The sequence below is a fragment of the Dermacentor albipictus genome, chromosome 4, assembly GCF_038994185.2.
Source record: "Dermacentor albipictus isolate Rhodes 1998 colony chromosome 4, USDA_Dalb.pri_finalv2, whole genome shotgun sequence".
NCBI classification, from domain to species: domain Eukaryota; kingdom Metazoa; phylum Arthropoda; class Arachnida; order Ixodida; family Ixodidae; genus Dermacentor; species Dermacentor albipictus.
Genome location: NC_091824.1, coordinates 124,154,804 through 124,178,104, shown reverse-complemented (window position 1 = coordinate 124,178,104; position 23,301 = coordinate 124,154,804). Strand labels below are relative to the sequence as shown.

Below are 23,301 nucleotides of genomic sequence, written 5' to 3'. Positions count from 1 at the left end.
ATATATATATATATAGTAGGCAAAGAGGGATTCTTCAGGCTACCTTTCAAACGTAAAGAACTTGAGTGGTGCTACAAGGTAAACAGAACAAGTATTTAATTTCGACAGTTTCGATATATATATATATATCAGAGGAGTCCAAGCGCAACTCTAAACCTTGTTATCAAAGCTAGCTGTTGTAGTCATATTTTAATAGCTAAGAACATTTTTTTTGCACATGATAATTTTCATGCAAATCGGTTCACCAGTCGCCAAGAACATTTCTGCATCTAGCGTGCTACGAATCGTGCTCGAACTGAAAGGTATTACTATTAAATACAAAAATATAGTCGAACTCAACTGATAGACCGGTGTTCTGAGATAAGAAATGCGTCACTGGTGCCTTTAACAAACCTTCATTAAGCAAGGAAAATGCGTAAACATGATAGAAGAGCGATTGACACCAATGTGGAAATACGGCTTGTAAGAAGAGTATTGTGAGATTGATATACGATCTTGAAATAATATACATATGTGAAAATAAAATGCAAGTTCTTATTTTCTTGTTATCTAAAAAGCTCGGCTGCTTGTCTGGACAAGCTAGAGACCGAGCGGGAACTGACAGCTGCTCTTTAGTCTGACGCCAGTAGGCTCTTAGGAACATAAAAGAAAATAAATAAAGGCAGTGATAAGGTGCGGCGATGCGCACGTGTTTGCTATGGACCCGAGACTGGACTTTGAAACGCGCGCGCAGAGGAAAGGTGAAAGGAGGACAGCCCTCATGACAAGTGACGTAATCCTGAGGTCAGCGAACGTCACCCGGTCTCTGCCAATCTATGCTCCCATCACATCTCATCACGCCTGGCTCGACGGCGCCTCTTGCGAAGATGGCTGTCGACTGGGGCGTCGACGAGTCACCACCGCCCGTGGTGGACCTGTCTGGGCAGGAATTGAACGCAGAAAGCTTGGAATCACGGCTGTCGGACGTAGCTGCGTCGCAAGAGGACGATGGCACGGCGCCGCGGTCGCTGCGGCTGGAGCGCAACCGGCTGGAGAGGCTGCCGTCGGCCGCCCTGGCGCCCCTGGGACTGCGGCTGCACACGCTAGACGTGAGCAACAACGGATTGACCAGCCTGGGTGAACAGCTACCGTGCCCTTCTCTGCGCGTGTTGTTGGCGCGTGGCAATCGGCTGAACGACCTGCCTAAACAGATGCCGGCGCCACTGCTGGTGCTCAACCTGTCGGGCAACCAGTTTACCACACTGCCCGATCAGCTGACTCAGCTTAGCGAACTGCGACACCTCTACATGGGAGGCAACATGCTAGACCAGTTACCGGACTGCGTCGGAAACATGCTCAGGTAACTACCGCTTCGCAGCGTCAGCTGTCATCTGTGACTCATTATAATACTACTTACAACGCCATGACGCGAGTGAAAGGGCTTCAGAATGAAAGTGATGATAGCGCCCTCTCGACTTAGCCTCTCTCGGCGGCCGCGTGTGTTTTTCTTGGCAAGTGCACAGCAGTTGCCAACACGCCGTGCGCAGTAGTTCTGATAGACCCCGTCTTGTTGCAAGAGCCCAGAAAAGCCAGCGTGCCGAGCGCGCAAAGCTGTTATGAAATATGGTTCCAACGAACACTGCGGTACTCACATGAACATGTTCCTTGCTCTGTACAAGTCATTTCGTGCAGAGTACCGTGCTGGCCAGCAGCAATACCATCTAATTCATGTTGACAGTAATTCATAAGTTTTTACATAACCTGTTCACTGAAGTTTTTACGCCGAGAATGTGTCCTCAAACTGTACTTTAAGGCTGCATTTTGTTTGCACCACATAGAGTGCCCAATATTTTATTAGCTCTGTAGGAAACCTTGCAGCACTGATTCCAAGCTGCTGTGATAACGTTTCTTTGCAGAGTTGGCCTGCGCTATGTAGGCAGAGATATCTCACAGAGCAGCAGCAATTGCTTTGACTTTGAAAGAGAATGAAATGCAGATTTGTATGCTGCTTAATCCTAATTCTTCTCATGCTTTGGTGTGTCACATGATGAGGTAAAGTGTAAAGTGATGTTGGACAAGAGCAAGTGCAATGCTCTGTAAACGTACTCTTTGTAATTCAAGGCATGCACTGTTATGTGTTATGTGTAAAGCAATAAGCAAGTGTTTGGTAGACTCTGCATGTTCAGAATCCATCAGTGCAATAAAGTTTTGCAGTGGGCCTAACAAGATAATGTTTGTGTGAACTACAACAGGCTGTATTTTTAATACACAATTTTTGACCACCTCAAACAGCTGTAAATGCATAGACTTAAAACTGTGCTAATGAATGCGGTAGCTAGCCTGTTCTATGTATATCCATGCCACTCGAGCACAGAAAATAACATTAACTTGCTGATGCCTTAAATTGTAATGCCATTTGCATGATGTCACATGGACAAACCTAATTCCATTTTCCTTAATGTCATTCGCTATCTAATGTGTTCACCAGAACTAATTTCACTGAGAAATGCATACCCTCAACTCTATACCTTGTCCAGTGCAGTACAGTTGAAGTCCTTGAAACAGTCTCTACCATATAAAAAATAATTTCTACATAACAATCAGCTACAATGCTCCTGCAGAAAGTTGTACTTGGTCTACTTCTTCAGGTCAGCATTGGAGTGGTTTGACTGGCCAAACCATAGAGTTTCTCACTATAACACCTAGAGGGCAATCTGGCGGCACCGTCTATGGGAGTTTCCTAAGGAGTGCTGTGCCATCATGGGAATGACGGTATATGTGTCTACGAGGCTTGTGTTGGCTGGTGTTGTAAGAGGCTTCGTCTAAAAGGTGGATATGGCTACACAAATGACGCATTCTTAAAGTAAATTCTTCATAAAATGTTTCCATTCACATATATCTTCCAGTGAAGTTTACTCACCTACAATGCATGACCAAGTGAAGAAAAGCAACAGATGACAAACTCATCCAAAGCGAGCACGAATCTTGTCGTCTGTTCTCCAACTGTAGCGGCCTGCTGATACTTTTTACGTTTCATAAAATTGTACATGCAATAACAAGTTCCCATAGTTAAACACAGCATGTTTTTGTGTGATAATAAAGCTAAAACAACTTTCTATGTGCTGCTTTAGCAGAAAATGAATCATTGTGGCAAACGGAACGGTGCTTGCTTGGCTCTCTGAGAACGATGCCAATCCGAAGTCGCAATATACCGGCATTCCCATGTATACCACAGCGCAGCAGTGCCAGATTTCCCTCTAGGTAATATAGTGAAAAACTCTGTGGGTCAAGCACCGTTTTGATTTTGGGCTTTAGATTTGACTTGGAATGGCCAAAGTTGCTATGGTCGATTGCAACATTGTAAAACACAGCTGCAAACTCAATATAACGACACTGTAGTATGCTTGCTTTTATGATTCACTATTCGTAAAGGCAAATAGTAAACTTGTAAATGCATAGTTATTTTTTATTTAGTACCTTAAGATTGCTCACTTGAGAAGATGCTGTCATCGACATCACCACATCAAATGTCATTAAGTTTGGATGTGTGGTAGCTCCACGAAAAAAATTATCATTACGGAACTTAAGGCACTAACGCACGAATGTCATTTTTTGTGCCTTTGTGGCACGGGTATTAGGTTACTTTTTCATTCTGCATTTTGCTTGTTTGACAATATCACTTTAGTTTGGCAACATGGTTCTCAAAAATTTAAACTTGTATAATGTTATCCTAGGTTTTACAAGCAAGTTTCGCAACTTTTCTTGTCCTTTATTTTGCTACAAAGCATGAACACATATTCATTTATGTAAAACAATGCTTGGGGCCGTGTATTATGCACTGGTACCCAGCAGAGGCTCTTCTTGTGCTTATATATGCTGCTGTAAATATCTTGGAAGTGCATTGTTTCGATGAGAGTGAAAAATGCTCATGTACTTAGATTTAGGTGCACGCATTGGTCCCAGGTGGTCAAATTTATTCAGTAGCCTTCCACTACGGTGTGTCTCATATTCAGATCATGTTCTTGGCTCATAAAATATGAAAACTTAATTTTATTTTATTGCATTGTCGATCAGAAAATACTTGGTTCACATGAGCAGCACTGATTGCCCAGCCTGAGTATGTCCAATATCTGAGAAAACATTCTAAGCTGGGGCATACTTTCAAATTTTCAAGGCATAGGATTCTGTATCACTTAATTTTAGCGAAATAAAGCTGTGCATAATAAACTTCTCAAAGCCATTAGCCACAGTAAAGAACGAGAAGAAAGGGGGTTAACCGAGGAGCCCAATTTTTATTAATCCTATCATGAGAAGCCAACAAACAGACGCCAAGGACAACATAGGGGAAATTACTTGTAGTTACTAACTGATTTAAATAAAGAATAAATTAATGGCAGTGAAAGTGGATGAAAAAAACAACTTGCCGCAGGTGGGGATCAATCCCACCTCTTCACATGGCGCTTGCGATGCTCTAACCAACACAGCTATAGTAGCATCTTAACAATGGCGCAATCTATTTTTTTTTTGTGTGTGTGTGTAACATTCTGAGCACTCTTATACATCTTGCAGAGCACAAGGAAGTAAGCTCTTATAATTTATCTTGTCTCATTCAATTTGAGTGATCTAGGTCCATTTAAGGTCCTTGCTTGCAGCAATGTGATTACAAACATGTTAGGAAAGAGCATCTGTGTTGCAAGTCATACGTTTTCATGTTACTAGTTTCCTTTAAATGACAAGAAATGCAGAGTGCATCTCTCCAGGACCACCCACATATTGCTGAAATGTACCATGTAAACACAGATATTCATTTACTCCTATTTGTCTTGCTCTATGAAATTCTTACTCTTGGCTTACATTCTTCCAAATGAGAGAATCATTACTGAAGCGACTGAAAACCTAATTTAACTTCTTAGTGCACGCTCTTCTAAGTATTGTAACGTTTGCTGTTTAATCGGTTATTTATTTCTGCGTTTTTGACTACAGCTGTGTCACAGGAGAATGCTTAGCAGCGAGGAAGACTTATGAATTAAAGAGTGTCACAGAGGAAAATAGTTCTTGCGGAGCGATACAAAAACAATAGTTGCTGTTCCTTTGCTGTTATAGGCACTGACAACAGGGGGAACATTGATGTCTTAGAAATACTCTTAGAAACAGAAACCTTCCAACTGCTGAATATAGCAGTGCCATTTCATGTAGGTATGGTGGTAAGGGCACATCACTCACTGCAGCTTTCATCTTTATTTGAGCAATCTTGCAGGCCTGAGTTCACAAAGATGTTCTTATGCTAGAACTGTTTTAAAGGCTAGATACAAGTCAAGTGCATTGACATATTATTAGTAAAGGTGGCAAGCCAGTGGCAAGCAGCTCTTGCAAGCTTTGTGCCCTTGCACCTTGAGTGTAATCCCCGTATGGGTCTCATTCAAAAGATGTTGCTTCTGAACAAATTGCTGGTTCTAGGCAAATGTTCGGGTATAGAAAACAATAATTAAGCAAGTGATGCTAGTTACAAAGAATAAGCAAGTGCCTTATGTGGGAAGGCTGTGATTGTTCACACTGCTGTAAAGATAAATTTTATTGACCCACAACAACATATGTACTCTCAGCTGAGTCATTGAAACTTGCATACATTGATGTGGTGCATCTGTATGTATGTATGTATTTATGTATGTATGTATGTATGTATGTATGTATGTATGTATGTATGTATGTATGTATTTATGTTTGTGTGTGTGTGTGTGTATATATATATATATATATATATATATATATATATATATATATATATATATATATATATATATATATATTCTTTCTCTCCTTCCGGACGTCTGTTCAGTGTGTCGCAGTGATAATAATCTAATTGAATGGTGGATAGGTGAACTAAACTGTAAAGCTGTTCTGTAAACGGCGTTTCTGGTTTCCTCACAGCGCCGTAAGTGGCAAAATGCAGCAATGTCCTGCTCTCACGTGACCACACATACCGCGTCACGGCATCACAACGCAGTATCTTCCTGGGAAACGAAACCGAAACTGCCGTAGAAAAGCTATTATGTTAAATTATTTACGACGCTGTGAATCTTCTCATTATTTTTTTTCTAGTGTTTAAAGTATAGAAGCTATAGTTAAGCAAAAATGATGAATAGTCGGAAATATCATGTCAGTACCCCTCTAAGCTGCTTTATCGAATTACGCGTTTGCATTAGAAAAAAGTCGCAGTTTCGCCCGAAAGGCGAAGCATCGATTGCGATAGCCAATTAGTGGACAGCTATACGAAGTAAGGATGGTAGTTTTATCGGCCGTGCAAGAGTTGTAAACATGAGCGTACTAACCAAATTAACAAACATGGTGTCACGCGTGCACAAGTAAGCACGAACACATCTCACTCGACCGCGGAACTACGGCAGCAGCAGCGAGCGAATTGACCTTCGTGCTGCCTCTCGCATCAACGGGAACTAAGCAGGGGAAAACACGGCCTACGGTGGACTGTGCCCTGTGGCAGGTGGCTTTCAAGATACAGCGGCCCGGGCGGACGAGCGCGGCCACTTTTAGAGTAGAACCCCCCCCCCCCCCCCCCGCGCTCTCATTAACTTCCCGCCGGAGCCTTGCGCGCTTCCTCCCCGCTTTCTTTCCTTGCGTGCGCGAGATTGAGCCGCGATCGCCGGCTCACCCTCGTACGCGTTCACTGGCGCATGCAGCATATACGGCGCGCGGCGGCAATTTTATCGCCCTAGGATTTTATACGGAACCTCACGGCGACGCCGACGGCAGAAATACGCCTGGAGTGTCCATATAATCTGTGAGATGGGGCTTGGTAAGCGAGAAAAGATGCGAGAGCGAAAGACTGGTGGCGACGCCGCCGTGAAGTTCTCGCACCAGCTTGCTGTAACGTCATGAATTTTGACATCGTCTGCTCGGGTCTAATTAATTATCTGTAAAGTAAGACTACAGTTCATTTCAAAACAACCGATGACTCAAACAAGAAAGTTAGTCACTTTTCCCGAGACAAAAACGCCCAAATACGAGATAATGCCTTTGAATTAGTGACGCACCGCTGACTTACCTACTTTTGGCGAGAAGTTCACGTAAGAGAAGTTTCATTTTGTCCGCTGGTGACAGATCTGTTACCGCTTAATAAGTGCTGATAGAACCTTGAAATACTTTTATGCGTCTAAACTGTCTTCCTGTTCTACTGCTTCCTTAATTTTTTAAAAACAATGCAGTGGAGGTAAATAGGTTATTTTTTTCTGCCATATAACATGAATGGTTCGGCGCTGGCGGACATCAGAAATTGTGCGGCGATATCTGGTTAACAATTTGACTAGGATGGCCTGACGTTTTCATTAATTGCGTTGTGACACGTGTTGCAGTCGCCGAATCGAAGCCAATGAGGATTCAATGTTTGATTTCATATAGCTGGTGTCTATAATCCAGTGACTAGCTTTGAAAGAAACTTGCAGCGAAATGTCCATCGACGTCCTGATTAATTCCCGGAAAGCATTCCTGCCGCAGTGAGCGCGAAAACCATGCGCACGGAGTAGCATTTTGAGGGCAAATTTCGGAGGCGGATATCTTAAAGCTGGTGTTAGTATAAGGATGATAACTTAAGCACTGACCGGTTTCAAATTCCGCGATTGCAACATGTGCCCTGAAATAAATAAGAAATTCAATCAGCGAATTTAGATTTTTATTCCATGGTAAATACACAGTTTCTAATGGCCGTATCGGCGCTCATTAATTCGTTACTGGAGATGATTGCCTTTATATCGCTGCAGCAACAGTGGTTCCATCTTTTCTTTAAAATGATTTCTAGTTCTGTGCCAAACTAACCAGTATGACAAGTAATTTAATTGTTTTGATATCCAATTTAACAACCTTTTCTAGCCGCCTTGGCAGCACAATTTTATGGCGTGGGGTACATTATTCGAGGAGGCGGACATTGCGTAGAAAATCGCTGTATATATACTGCTAATTATAAAAATAATATTGAACTTTAAACTAGTCGCTATACAACTCTAAGAATTAAGCCTTACTTCATGAGCTCCTGTCTAGATACATGGGAGCGGAGAAATCGCATTTCTCGGCATTGACTGAGCCAATGGTGATCACGTTTATTGCATTTAAAAGTAAATGTTAAAACCTATCGACTTAAGGAGTAGAGTTTTGATTTAGCCATTGATGTTTCTTTGCAAAATTTCTAGAAAATCGATAAAGAAGTAACTGAAAAAGTAGACTCTTTAACCAGCAATAAAAGATTATATAAAATTCTCGAAACTGCTGCTATTGAGACATCTATAAAGCGGACAAAACATTTCTATTTTACATTGCTCTCAATATACCACTAAATTGTGGGTCGGAAGAAGTGCTTGCAAGAGCAAGTGTTGTAGTTCAACATCTTCACGTAAGCCCTAACGTATGGCATGCGCCCGCTTTAAAAGCTCCAACAAATGCTGTATTCTCTCTTAAAGAGTTCAAACCAGTTCAGCGGTTGTCTACTGAGAGCATTTCTTTGTTTTACCCGGTTGTCACACGGAGCACGTTCGATCTCGGTCGAATCCGATTGGGGTCCAATTTCTGTGTCGCGATTGGCTTCTTAGAGCAAGCTGCGGTGAGGAGCCAATCCGCGGTCTATAATTTCGATCCAGATCGGGGTCAATCGCGATCAAAAGTGGCCGTGTGACGCCGGTATTACATGTATTTGAATTGGGAAATCAGGGTTGGCTCCCGGTTAGAGCTTCGTCTCGGCAGTCCTGCTGCTTTTTATCGCACGAGTGAAGGAATTGCGGGCACAATTCAAAAGCAACGCCTTTGTTTCGCCATTTGGGTGTCAGAAGGTGCGAAGCAAAACGTCCGATGTGGTCTTGAACTGTTGACTAGCCGTCGACACAGCGGTGCCCCCCCCCCCTTTCCGGACGTCACACAGTCCATGACAAATGGCGTTCGCTATCGGTGGGAGAGGCTTAGAGTCAGCGATTTCACGCGAAAATTTCGAGTTAATGGACCACATCAAGTCGCGATTGGTGAGTTAAAGCCGGCGATTTCTCAAGGCGTGTCCACTTGGAACGAATGTTGAAACTAGTACTATTGTAAGGATTGGGAGGTCAATCCCATCGCTCGTAACCAGTTGTCAAGATTGGCGTCGGGCATGAATCAGATGGTAGCTGGCGCATGCCGTCGTCCAACTTATCCACGCTGAGGACGTTGTTGAAGGAAGGACTGCTTCTCATCGAGAACGAGGAATATGGGTTTATTTACAGTATCTACATCAGGACGTTGCAGTTCATCAGTCTAGCATGACTGCGAGAGAAAGTATACTGAGCAGCCGCACAACAGCGGTTTATAAACACTCGGTCCTCCCTCGATCCCTTGGTGAGGGAAACGTTCGACCAGTAGACGAGCCGCCTCTCTGCCGGAGGGATTACATACACACACACTTCCGCACAGGTTCATGGTCCTCAACCGAGGTCAGACGGTCTTCGCAGAACTCGGGGCTGACGTCAGGAACGGTGCGTGGTAAGGGGCCTCGAACTACGTTCCCTCGGGGACTCCCTTGTTCACAGCAGACCAGGTCGGCGGTGGCGGGTTCCGTCACAAAGCCTGGTTCGTCGAACTCATCTCGGCAATCCCGCGACGCAGAGTGGCGGACGTGGCGCATTGTCCAAGAAAAGTTGACGCCGCTGTCGCAACTGGCTGGCAAAACTTGCACCTCAGCGGGCCGTTCTTGACACTATGCATTTGAAATAAGTGCTGTCAAACTTGCGGCCAGTAGGCACAGTTGTCCCACTAAGATTTAACCAATAAGCGCCTTCCAAAACTGGGTGGGACAAGTTTAACTAAAGAATAGAGGGTCCTTAAGTTTAATTGGTACACCAGTGCATTTCGTCGCACTATTTGCGCTGAGCCGTGCTCCAGCAAGGGCTGCAGATGATATCGTCTACCCCTTCCTTTTCCGCAACGGACCGCTTCTCTCTCGCACTATTTCGTAACGCGCATCTCGAAAACTGATGCCAGCCTCAGAATTCATTATTAGTGGATGTGTCTTGCGAACTTGCGCGCTCTGTTTCTTAAATTGTAACATGCGCCTTAAGGTAACTATACACTATATAAAAAAAGTAGTCATTCAGTTGATAATTATTTGGTCGTGCATTTGGACTTCACATGCAAGTAATGTACGCTTATTGAAGTAATATAGCTCAAGGAGGCACAATTGTGCTATCTGCTGAGGGTGAATTTTTAAAATGAAATTTGGTTAAGATAAACAAGAAAGAAACACCTGGTATACACTACTGTCGCAAACTGACGGAACAAATTGGATGCTTGAACGTCGTTCATGGCTCTGCGCCAATATGAAGGCGGTAAGCAGCCACGCCGTCGGCGACAACTTTCACTACACGAGCTCTCCGATAAAGCCCACATGGCCGCCGCATACGTGATGCGCCATGCGTATTCGTCGAGCGTCAGGGTCATGGAAACTCGGCCACGGGGAGCGAGGCAGTAGTCGCACGCTCTCCGTTCCAAAGGTTACGTAGAGCACACACCCGCATTCGGAGTATTCACGCGAGAGCGTCAAGGGCCCCGCGTCGCAGAAAATCCAGCGTCCAGCGTCGGGCATCGCTTCGGCAAATATAATTTCGAACCAAATTCCGAACCACGCATACCCAATTACTCGTTTACCACCAAATTTGCTCATACCTTGTCTTTCATTCTTCACAAAGTTATACATCGGAATATTGAGAACGGCAGCCCACAAACAAATGTAATAATAATAAAAAGAAAGAAGCGCCGGCAGCGCATATATTTTATGTTAGCTGTTCTCAGAGTGAAATATTAAAAGTGCGAAACAATAATAGGAGGTCGACTCATGCAAGAGGCAGCGTCACGCATGACCCTCTAACAGTGGATGTGCCACACCCTCTGCACCGCAGACGTCATGCAGTATGTGATCTTTGGCGCATACAAATTGCCCATAAACCATTGATTCCCTTGATTGCATTATCTGCTGGCTTCTTACAGTTGTTGTGTGAGTGTGTGTCGCACACAAAGCATTCATTGACAGCAGACTTTGCAGACCTAATGAAAAAAAAAAGATATATAGCGTCGTAATATGACTAGTGTCGTAGACAGTAAGGTTTCTTTTTTTTTTATGCAGTGAGCGTGAAGAGCCCGCACAATTGCACAACTTCTTAAGGCCCAGGGGGAATGATTGTGCTGCGTATTCTAGGTAGTCCTATATCCAGGACCAGTCCGTTCTGAAGCTAGGTTGTAAGGTTCGTCTCCTTCCTTTTGGACGATAGCGCATCGCTGGCCTTGCCAGAGGCGTGACGTAAGCTGGTGATATGATGACCCGGACTTGGTACACCTTGTCTGAGTGTGCCGGAGTCGATAGGTGCTTATCAGTTATCCGCTGAAAGGAATCGCGGTATTAGGTCGCGAGTCCACCATATTGAATATATGAGCACAAGATCGGGCTTTGCTTTTCGCTTCCGTAGCACGTAAAAGCTTCGAATCGCAAGTTTAATTAACAGCGGATATTTCGAATGTTCCAATATTAAAGGACCTTTGGAAATTGTAGCGTCCAAATATGCGATATGAACACAATTAGAAAAGGGTGGCGATGTCGGCTTGTTGGTGCATCTTGATGGTTGAGCGCAGGGAGACACAAGGACAACGGTAGACGCATTGGAGGCACAGCTGCTACGAACAACAATTCACGGAATGGAACAAAATACTACCTTCAGTCAATTACGTCACATATGACATGAAACACTTTTGAAACAAAAAAGAAAGTTAAATTCGATTTTTCATGTTTGGCTTAGTAACTTCGCTGCAAATCGCTGTGGCCGAGGCGATGAACTGACTGCTTTAGCGATAAAACAGACTATAAAAGATATGAATTCGCTAACTTTGCGGAGAAATGCATTGGCGTTCTAGTTATAATTTTGTGCTTGAATGCATATAAGGACGATTTGTCAAGGAAGTAACTGGAACGCCAATGCATTTCTCCACAAACTTCGGGAATTAATTTTTAGAAACTGGTGTCATCTGAGAATTCGTTCGAAGTGGATCCGCCTTGCGAACTCCACGGCTAGAATTTATAAATTACAATATGGGCCATAAGGTAATTAGTTAAAAAGTAAGTAGTGAATTTCTGTTAATTAGTCGATTATGCATTTCAGATTTTCGTGCAAGGAGTGCCCACCACTTCGAATAGACCACCTCATGAACTATAATTGTGCTATCTACCACAGGCAAACTAAGAATTTTCGAATGTGTTCACTGAAACATCCTGTATGTATAGAAACTTGCCTGTCATTGTTGAGGGAGGGAGGCGTTAGGCATAGGTTATTTGCCAACCGATTCGCTTTCCCCCCTCTGTTTGCCAGCGCGATCTTCTTGCGGATTTTGCACGCGGAGGTTGCTTTAGAACCTCCATGCCCGCCCAGAAAAAAAAAAGGAAAGCGCACCGCTTTGCTCGGCGTTGTGCGGCAAGAAGCTCGCTCCTATAGGGCCGCGCGTGCTTCTGCTCTTCCCACGCGCAGCCTGGAAGCTCTGTACCTGGGCGGCAACCAGCTCGAGGAGCTGCCGGCCTCGCTGGGCCGGCTCTGGCGGCTGCGCAGCCTGTGCCTGAGCGGCAACCGACTGGCCAGCGTGCCGGCCTCGCTGGCCGACCTGCGCAGCCTGCGCTCGCTGGCGCTGCACGACAACCGGCTGCGCACGCTGCCCCCCGGACTGGTGCGCCTGGGCCAGCTGGTCGAGCTGAGCCTGCGCGGCAACCCGCTCGTGGGCCGCTTCGTGCACGACCTCACGTACCGGGCGCCCAGCCTGCGCGAGCTGGCCGCCCGCTGCGCGATCCGCGCGGGCCTGCACGAGTCGCCAGAGGCGAGCGCCTTCCTGCCGGCCAGCGTGCGCGAGTACCTGGCGTCGGCGCAGCACTGCGTCAACCCGCAGTGCGGCGGCGTCTACTTCGACAGCCACGTGGAGCGCATCCAGTTCGTGGACTTCTGCGGCAAGTACCGGCTGCCCCTGCTGCAGTACCTGTGCTCGGCGCACTGCAGCTCTCAGCTGCAGGCCGACTCCTCGGCCTCCTCGTCGCACGCCCAGGATCCGGTGGAAGAGGACCCCGACCGCCTGCGACGCGTCCTGCTCGGGTGATTGCCGACGTTGGGCGCAGTGCGGGCGCGGCGATTGAAAAGGGACCACGTGGCGTGATTGATGGACGTCCGCGTACGAGCAGTGTGCGTGCCGTCGCTCTGCTGTAGACCTGATGAGATATGCAGACACGTGAACGCAGTACAGGCTAGCGCTAGTGGCGTCGTATAAGTTAGGCCTAGCACCTCCTTTTCTCTTAACTATATTGCCGCAAGGTTAGAAAGGTCCAGGACAGGTGGGTCACGTACCTATCACAATAGGATTAACAATTTTATCTTCAGTCCTTGTAGTTTTTCGCCCTTGTTCATAAACAGTGTTTTAAACACTGGACACATTTCACAGGTGCAGGCGACTCTTCACAGAATGGTACAGCGATGGCCGAAAAGACTTGTGCTGCAAGTTCATCAATGACTGTTGATCAAATGGTGTATGGCTTGAAATGAGTAGTAGCCAAGAGAAACAAAATGCTGGTTCAAGTCATACGATTTACTATTTCTCAATTTCAGTATCCCCTTTAACCCTGGATATTAATTCGTGCTCCTTTGTTTTTCTTACAAAAACAGGGGTCTCGCATTCAAGGCAGTGCTGTCCGCATTTAGTCAGCAGAAATGTGTATGAATGATACCTCTTACTATGAATTATGGACCCAATTTCTTTATATTCACTTTTTCATTTATGTGTACTTCACTGCACAGTGTAAGAAAGTGTATTTGAAGAAATCCATTCAGACCAGAGTTCATGCGTACAAAAATGGTGTGCAGTGCAGTCATGAGGTTCTTATTTGATAAGTGCTCCTGCAGTTTTAAGCATTTGTGCACCAGTTTATGAACAAAGGCCACTTCATAGCTTTGTTGCACATGCATTAATGAATAGTACGCATGTCACATGTATTTATCAAAGTATGCATCTTCAGCACATGAGATGTGCCTTAGTTGCATGTGCCTAACTGCAGCCGAATAGAGATTATATAAAGATGTCACTATATATAAATGTGTCACAACTGAGGAGGCATGTTTCAATAAGTTAACAATTGGAGTAGAGAATTAGTAGAATTTTCCAACTTGCACAATTCAAACATTGTTGATAACGCATCTGCTGCATTGCCCTTTTGATTAGTCGATGCTAATCTTGTTTGCTGGTCTCAATATTCTTGCACTAAAGCCTTTTATAGTGTGACAAAGGACATCTTTATTTCAAAGTGATGATTATTAGAACCGATTATTTTATTTTGTTGAAATGTGAGTATTTTTGCATTGATTTTTCGAAATGTGAGGGTTTCCTCTATTCTCAAATGCTGTTAGTCACAATATTCTCCCTAGTTGCTTTGTTATGTGCAATGAACAGTTCATCTGAAGGCAGATAAGGAAAAAGAATTGTGCACAAGAGATTAAATTGGATTGAAACTAAAATGCGTCACATTTCTATGTTGTTGGCTTAGATATTACTATCGGCGGACTGTAATGGTGCTGAACTGAACACCTATGACTGGGTTTTATACCGCGCTTCGTCTCAGTTTGCAACGATGCGCATCCCTCTCAAGATTAGAGCTGGAGGGAGCCTGCCCGAGCCGATCGTTTAGCTGATCGCAGAGAAATAAAATGATTCACGTGAGCAAAAGTCTGCTGGATCTCGGCTATACTCGCAGGTTCAAAGGTGAGAGCGCCACTGAGAGCGTTGAACTGTAGCGACATGCTCTGAACGAACCAGGCGCTAAATGTAAACTGTGCAGCTAAAGCGACCTAAAACGACCAGTCTAACAAGAAAAGCGTGCGTGTGAAAACATCACGTGAGCAACATTTCCAGAAATATGTGCCTGGCTAGTGCCATCTAATGTAGCCCCAGAACGCTGGCAAATTCGCACTGATGAGGCAGTGGGGATCGTTTCCGTGACGCGATGTGGATTGGGCCTGTTAAATCACCACAAAAGACATCCCTAAGCTGCCCGTGTCTGAGCTGCCCGTGGGCAGCTCAGAGACATCTCTGAGCTGCCCCTGAGGCACCGTCATCCTTCTTTAAAACACTGCACAGGCATCTTATCTGAGCCACCTTTTAAATATGTATTGTAATCGCATCATGTCAGCAACATGCGGCATATTCTCGGATGATTACTTTGAGTGCGCGCTGCTTTGGCTGGTTGAGCAAAACCTCTCGAATTATCCAACAGCACGCGTTCTACGCCACGCGAAAGTGATATTGTCGCCGGAAGCGATTCATCCGAAGTCCCCGTGTTCGGCGCGATGGCGCAGTTTCTGTAGTGCCAGTGACAGCTTACAAGAATACGAAACACATGCACATCTGTCGCGGAATACAGCTGCATAGGTCGCCAAGACACACCTCTTTACCACTGAGCACGCGTGTGAGAGAGGCTCCGAGTACAGCTTGCCGACATTCTTGCATTCGCTTGCTCATGCTTTTTTTTCACTCTGCCAATTTTAAGAGAGTGCTTAAAGCACTTGGATGCATGAAATGCCCATTGCTTTTTTTTTACATATATAAAGCCACCAAAGATGAGGCATCAAACATGCAAAGAATGTAATACTTGCTGCTTATAAACTTTCCAAGCAAAATATAACCTTAAATGATGTGCTCAGTGATGAATGATGTTCTCACTGTGCACAAAAAGTTGTGTGTAAGTGGTTAACTTCACGCAGCAAGGAATTGAAGGTTAAGCAGTGAGTGTACAATTCATTATGAGTGGCATCAAAGCAATATGTATGTATAGCGGTGACCTTATGCAGATATATACTCATGAGATGTTTCCAAAGGGAGTATTAATTTGAAAGCAAATAATTTATATTGCTGATAAGAGAACTTATTTTGCATGAAATCAAACAATTGTATTCTTTCTTGCCAGCCTGGGTGGCCAATCTGTTGCCACCTTACTACTTAGACATACCTAATTTAACATTTAAACAATGTACAAAACATTACCAAAGTGCACAAAATTAAAGGGACACTAAAGCGAAATATTAAATCAGTTTAGACTAATAAAACGTTGTTTGAGAACACTGCAGGCAGTCATTTCAAAATAATAGTTTGATTATTAGATGAGAAAATGAAGGTCGAAGTATCAGTACTTGAATTTCGCTCCGAAACCCCGATGTGGTTACATCAATGTGACGTCAGGGGTTCCAAAGTATGTTTTCGCATTTGGGCCACGTTGGCTGAGCGAAGGTTCCCGAAACTTGCCATGTTTAATATTTCATGCCTTTAGAACACAATGTAGTCAATCTGTACCGCTATATAATTAAGTAGGCCCTAGAAGATGCCATCAAAATCCATGACGTCACAGCGATCATGTGCGGGAACTTCATGAAGGCATCGCCACCCGTCTTTCTTTCTTCCATTTTTTCTGGTTTACCAAGAGTCTTACCATGCTAAGAGCGGTGTTTCGGTGTCCTGGAGAGGTAATTTACTGATGTAGAAGAAATCATTTTTTCTCTTTATTGTCCCTTTAAGCAGTACCATGACAGGCATGCTCCCTCTTTACCCATGGCAGCAAACAAGGATGATCGACTTGAGACTGTTTGATACTGTCAGCATCGTACATTTGTGTTCTGTTTTGATTGCTCTACATATAAAAAGTATGCCCACACAGGATGCACATGAGATATGAACTATTGTGAGCTCTACTCAGGTTATTTGAGTTAGTTGGGCATGGGCTGCATGTTGTTTATGTATTTATGCAGTAACAACCTAGCTAGCTAATGCACAGCCATATTTTAGGAAAATGAAGAAATGCATAGCATAACATAAACAGCTGGCCACTACCTGCATTTATTTAAAAGCAAACCGAGATTATCAAGTGACTTAGCTTAGCAGTAAGTTCAGAGACCTCTCGTAGTGTGAAAAGGTTGATGTAGTATGTAGTTTTGTGTTCGTCTTTCTTAATTAGTACACGCTTCATAATGCACGTGACAATGAAATGAAGGCTCATATGGCGGAAGACAGGGCCGCACAAAAAGTGAGGAAACATTCCTTGCCGTTTTTTTGATTGCATAACAAACCAGCGAATCATTCCTTAGGCTCAGTTTAGTGAATAAAGCACAAGGTGTTCTGTGTAAAACTGGAAGATTGTTTTGCTCCATTATCTATTCACCATTCAGGTAGCCAAATGAATGATACCCCCATTACCACTGTGAGAGCACAGAAATTTGCAATCAAGAGGCCGCAATGGCACAGCCTCTGTGCTTTATGTAAAATTGTTCCAGAAGAAAACACGCATACTGGTGAATTGGGTATGCATTCACATCTACTATTGAAATCTATACATCACGAGTAATCTTTCATTCCTTGGCACATTGCTCACTATTGTACAGACTGTTTCAGCACTGTGTGTGTGCAGTAATATAACTTGGCAAATCAAAGCTGTGGTTATTCAGTACACTGAAAGCAACTTTGCATGTGGGTTAGATAATATAATGCTCCTACATATGGGTCAGCTTAGTATTATCAGCCGCCTTGTTTACTAGTTACGCCTGGGCTATACGGGGCCACTGGACAATGCTGTATTCCTGCACGTACGCTAGAACAGCTTGGCTATGCACAAACATCTCTTTACATCACGCTTAAATTAAGGTGGTGTAGATTTGCTGTCAGGATGCACTGATAAGCATAACTGCTGAGCATTTGAAAAATCGTTTGAAATGTAAAGGTGGATGCTCAGCTTTGCAGGTGTGACATTTTACATTTATAGTGCAAGGACACATCGATGGACAAGGATACCACATAAATGCTCATGTTGTGACCCCACAGTCGCAATGCAAGTAGTTTTCTGTGGTTTTTTATTTATTTATTTATTTATAAATACTGCGATCTTAAACAAGATCTTAGCAGCGTGGTACACGAATAAGTTCACGAAACAATATAAATACAACAATGGGGAATTTCACTCAAAAATTCCTCAAGCCAGCGCTTCACACAAGCGTTTCACACAAGCGCAGAAAACAGGCGCAGAAAACACAGGCACAAAAAAAAACACACAAGCGCAAAAAACAAGCGCTTCAAGGTTACATCGGTGATCTTTCCCAATCATACAGTAAAACAGTGCTATCACTGACAATCTCAGCATGTGCCCCCCAAAAAAGTTAAAGATATGTTTCAAAAAGTGATAGTGAGTCCTGTGTTACAGTTTTATCGGCCAGCTTATTCCAATCTACTATAGTTCTTGGAAAAAAGGAATACTTGAAGCAGTTGACACGTGTTGTAAATGGTGTTACAGCTAGTGAGTGTCGCTGTCTGGTAGCGTAACCTGTTGCATAGGTGATAATGCGAGACGTGTCGATGTTGTAGTGACCATTTATTATTTGGAAAAAGAACTTTAAACGACATGCACGATTTCTGTCACTTATAGAAGGCAAGCCGCTCCGAGATAAAAGGTTAGTAATAGAACTACGCCCATATGTATTGTAAATGAATCGAACTGCTTTTTTCTGTAAGCTTTCTAGCTTTCCAATATCGCTTTTAGTGAACGGGTCCCATATAACTATAGCATATTCTAAAACGGGGCGGACTAGTGTTTTGTATGCCAATAGACGTACTGTTGGTGTGGAAGATTTTAATACGCGTCTTAGAAAAAACAACTTGCGGCGACAATTTGCTATTACTGTGTCAAGGTGCTTTGACCAGGAAAGCATTTTGACCAGGAAAGTTTTTAGCTATAAACATGTGAAGCAACCTGTAAATTCATAACTGTATTAGGTAAATTTAGGCACCATGAAAAGCAACATAACACTAAGGTGTACACATTTTTTAAATTGTGAGATAAGCTCTTTGTGGTGCAGGTCAAATATATATATGCGCTATTACTAGCTGAAAACAGCATGCATTTCACATTTAGAGCTCGGATTGTTCAATAGAAAAGATTTTTAATGTGTCAGACATACATATGGTATCTTGTCCAATGCTTTGTCCAGCATTGGACAAGGTGCTATCCTTGTCCAGCTCGAGTAGCACATTCATAAGGTACTACTACATACAAAATTCATATTGCACCTCTCCTTTGATAGTGTACCCTCCGACACAGAAGTACAGACTGGAATTTTTCTTTATGTCAATATTCAAAAGGCAAAGAGGTTTTTGGTATCGCACGTCTCAATCTTCTACACATGGCACTTATTGCATGTTCTAAATGTGGATTCATTGCCGGTGGTACATCTTCTAATGTGAAAATAGTTTGGTTGACGTAGTTTTACCGGTATATTTTTGAATTTACCCATAAGTTTACTGCTCTACTTGTATATACCTCCTTCAGTACTGGTATCTGTGCTGTGCCTTCATTAGCGCAGTAAATGTTGTGAAAGCTGTTAATTCATAAAATAGGAAGGCTATCCAATATAAACAAGAAACTTGCAGGCAAGGTAATCTTGACAAACCAGTTGAGATGGTGGCACTATTCTACTTGTTTTCACTTGTGATAGAAGTATTCCCACTTGTGCTGCCGCATGGTTGCGACCAATATGCTCGCGAAGGTTTGGGTCATTCACATTTCAAGGGATGAGTAACTGTTGCATACGTGCAACATGTTCCTCTACCTATATCAATGGCTTAACTTCATGTAGCAGGTTCAGCTGTGTGATTATTGGTGTAGCTGAAGTGGTGTATCATGCATAGTTTCCGCACACTACCCGATTGGCGAAAAGCATGCAGGAATTGGTCTTTGGGCTATGGGTCCAGTGGTGGCTTTTCACTTAACTGACTGTTGAAGAGGCAGACTTCATCAAAAGGCCCGTGTGAAAATGAGCCTAGAGCTCATGCCACCAAATAGAGCCACCATGTGTGACTGCAGAACAACACGCGACAGAACGATGAGCAGTGGGATTCATCTCACTGGTACCAGTGGCGTAGCCAGAAATTTCGTTCGGGGGGGGGCTCACATTGCAGCTCGGCCTCCTCCTAAGAGGAAAAATTAGGTCGGATGCTCCTATCTGAATACACGTCGAAGGAAAATTCGTTTTTCTCGGCAACCACTGCACCAAATTTGATTATATTTGTTGCATTTAAAAGAAAAACTTAAATTCTAGTGCCTGTGTTTCGAATTTTCGATTTATGTCGTCAATATTTTATTGATAAGTGGCACAAATCAAAAAGTTTCAGAAAACGAAACAATTAAGTTTATAAATCTGTAAATCAGCAATGAAAATTGATATCACAATTCCGTGAATTGCACATAATTGTACGTCTACAGCGGACAAAATTGATATGTTACACATGAGTCTCAAAAAATTAAGTATTATGGAAATACGGCTCTTGCAGAACCCTTGTACCTAACATAACCAATTCATGTAAGATACAAATAGATATATCCTATTTGTCCGCATTGAATGGTGTAGTGGGTGCCGTGTACAGAACCGCGATATCTATTCTCGATGCAGAGCTCTTAATTTGTAAACTTCGTCCTATTTTTTTTCGAAGTTTCCAATTTTTCAAAATATTTTAAACAATGTTCCGGCCCTAAATCGAAATTCTGCTTCCAACAGACACTAGAATTTAACTTGCTCTCTCAAATGCAACAAATTTCATTAAAAGCGATTCAGGAGTTATCTCAGAAAAGCGTTTCTGCGTTTTACATGTATCTGAATAGGCCGCGTCGGAGTTGCGCCCAAGCTAAGCTTCCTCTTAAATAATTTGCCTAGGGATCAAATACATGAATAATAACCTCATTGCCATTGCCAAAGATGCTGCAAACGAATTCTTGAACGTACGCACTGTCAATACAAGTAAAATACGTATTTTTCATAAAATATTCTATTCGTATGTGCCAAAAATCGCGCCCAACGTAACTGATGTCAATGCTTCCACGTTTTTGTCTATTTAATAATAAAGAAAATATCACATGAACTTTAGAACTACATCAGTTCGAAATCAGCAAAGCAGTGCATGTCGCTGATATGAAAAATGTAAAGGCCATGAAATGAACAAGTTGAGGACAAATACGTTAACGAAACTTTGTCATTCAAGGTCCTTGTTTACATTCTTGTACATATGCAACGGCCAGTAAAAAATCTCTATGACGCTGTCATTTGTTCCAATGTATTTCGCAGAAACATTTATCACCGGTCGTGTATCGTGAGTAATTGCACCGAAATTATACTGGCAGCAGAGAGCACGTATTATGAAGCAGGAGTTCTGCAGAGTATACGAGGGCGAGTCAAATGAAAGTGAGCCAATGCAAATATATGACAAACGGGGTACTTTGTTTAAAGTAGCCTCCATAAGCATTTAGACATTGAGACATTTCTCTCATTGACTAACGAGTCGCGTAATTCCCGTCTCATAAAGCTCCTTGGGTTGCTGCTTCAAAATGTCTGCAACTGACTTTCACGTCATTGTCCAAGACGAATCTGGTTCCCATGAGCTGTTTTTTCGGTTGCCCCAAAATGTGGAAGTCAAAATGTGGAAGTCGCAAGGCGACAGATCTGAGTTGTATGGCGGATATTGCAGCATTTCCCACTTGAACTTCGCCAGTTTTATATTAACCACATCAGCGACTTGGAGATGGGCATTGTCATGGAACAAGATGAACCCATTCATCAATTTTTCACGTAGTTTGTTCTTGACTGCGACACGCAGGCAATCTGGCGTTTCACAATATCGTAAACAAGTGATAGTCTCTCAAGATCCAGTAAATTCTATCAGTAATGGCCCCTGACGATCGAACAATAAAAGTCAACACCTTTCCGGCTGAAATGGTGGCCTTTGCTTTCTTTGGGGGGTGGTGAATTCAAGTGTTTCCATTGTAAGCTTTGCCGTCGTGTTTCAGGCTCATAGTAGTGGCACCATGGTTCGTCCTCGATCACACTTGCAGACAAGAAATCGTCACCCTTATTGTAATACCGGATCAGATGAGTAAAGGCAGCGCCGAATTTCTCCGTATTCTGGCGGAGATTCAAAATCTTGGGCATCCATTGCGCACACAAGAGCCGATAACCGAGATGTTCATGAATTATGGCGTCAACGGTGACGGTGAACCGAACCGTGACTGATGTTCACACGCTCTGCCAAGTTCATCGATGCTTATCCTCCGTTCTTGTGTCATCAGCTCATCAACCTTTGAAATTTTGTTAGGGGTGATTGCACGATGGCTTTGTCCCAGTCTGGGATCGTCTTTGCAACTTTCACGTCCTTCTTTGAACCGGTTATTCTAACGCTTCACAGTGGCGAATGAAATGCAGTGTTCAATCTACACGGCAGCCATACGATGAATATTACTTTTCGGGAAACACCTTCAGCTGTCAAAAAGCTCACGGCACCACGCTGCTCAACTTCTGGAGCGTCCATTACGTCACGCAACCATGTTCAACCAAGTTTATGAGCGCATTGAAGAACATTTACGCTCACACCTGCGTGCCACTTTTGTAAATGAGAGATGCCTGCGTGCTACGCGCAGGCTTTGCAGATAATGAACAGAACCATCATTGCGCGGGGTGGGTAGGCTCACTTTCATTTGACTCGCCCTCGTACATTAGAAATGCGAAGATACAATGGAATATACAAATGCTAAGATACAGCTTGATAAAGGGCAAAAAATTGCCACTGGAAACAAAGTTCACTGCACGTATACACAAAACCTCGCAACAAGATATACGTATAAGTTTGCAATAAATCTACGTATCTAAGAAAAAGTCATGGTATATAATGGGTCAAACAAGGCAAATAAACATGTTGCGCAATCACAGATTCACAGAATCCTAGATCCCGCCCCAATTCCATCCACTCCCCCCGATGTATCACGCGCGACGGCAGGCGCGGTGCGCTTGGTCCCCGCTTTTCTTCTTTGCGCACACAAGACTGAGCCACCATCATCGGCTCATCCATACCCCCCCCCCCCCCCGCACACACACACACGCTTTCACTCGCACATACAGCATGCGGCGCGCGGTCACGATGTTATCGCCCTTAGACTTTATGCGGAATATGAGGGCGACGGCGACGGCAGGAATGCGCCTAGAGTCTCCACATAATTGCTATCGCAATAATATAATGAGCATCCGGCAGCTGAAGCGTCCCATGGTCCATTACTTTCCGCAAAAGAAGTAATAAAATAGAACTTTCACCATGCGACAATTCGCTGCGCCGCAACATTTTGTTTTTCCTTTTGTGGGGCGGGGGAACCGTAACGAAAAAAAAAAAATACGCAAAGGAAAGTATGTTGGTGACAATCGAATTCCTACTTTG

The 23,301-nt window shown here is 43.6% G+C and overlaps 1 protein-coding gene across 1 annotated transcript; it reads left to right on the top strand.

The window, feature by feature from the left end:
* The first annotated feature begins 604 nt into the window (after positions 1 to 604).
* On the top strand, positions 605 to 14,534 carry LOC135899555 (leucine-rich repeat-containing protein 58). Its single transcript, XM_065428852.2, has 2 exons — positions 605 to 1,339; positions 12,516 to 14,534. The coding sequence occupies exons 1-2, from the start codon at positions 816 to 818 to the stop codon at positions 13,126 to 13,128; spliced, it is 1,137 nt and encodes a 378-aa protein (XP_065284924.1). The 5' UTR covers positions 605 to 815; the 3' UTR covers positions 13,129 to 14,534.
* Positions 14,535 to 23,301: the final 8,767 nt, after the last annotated feature.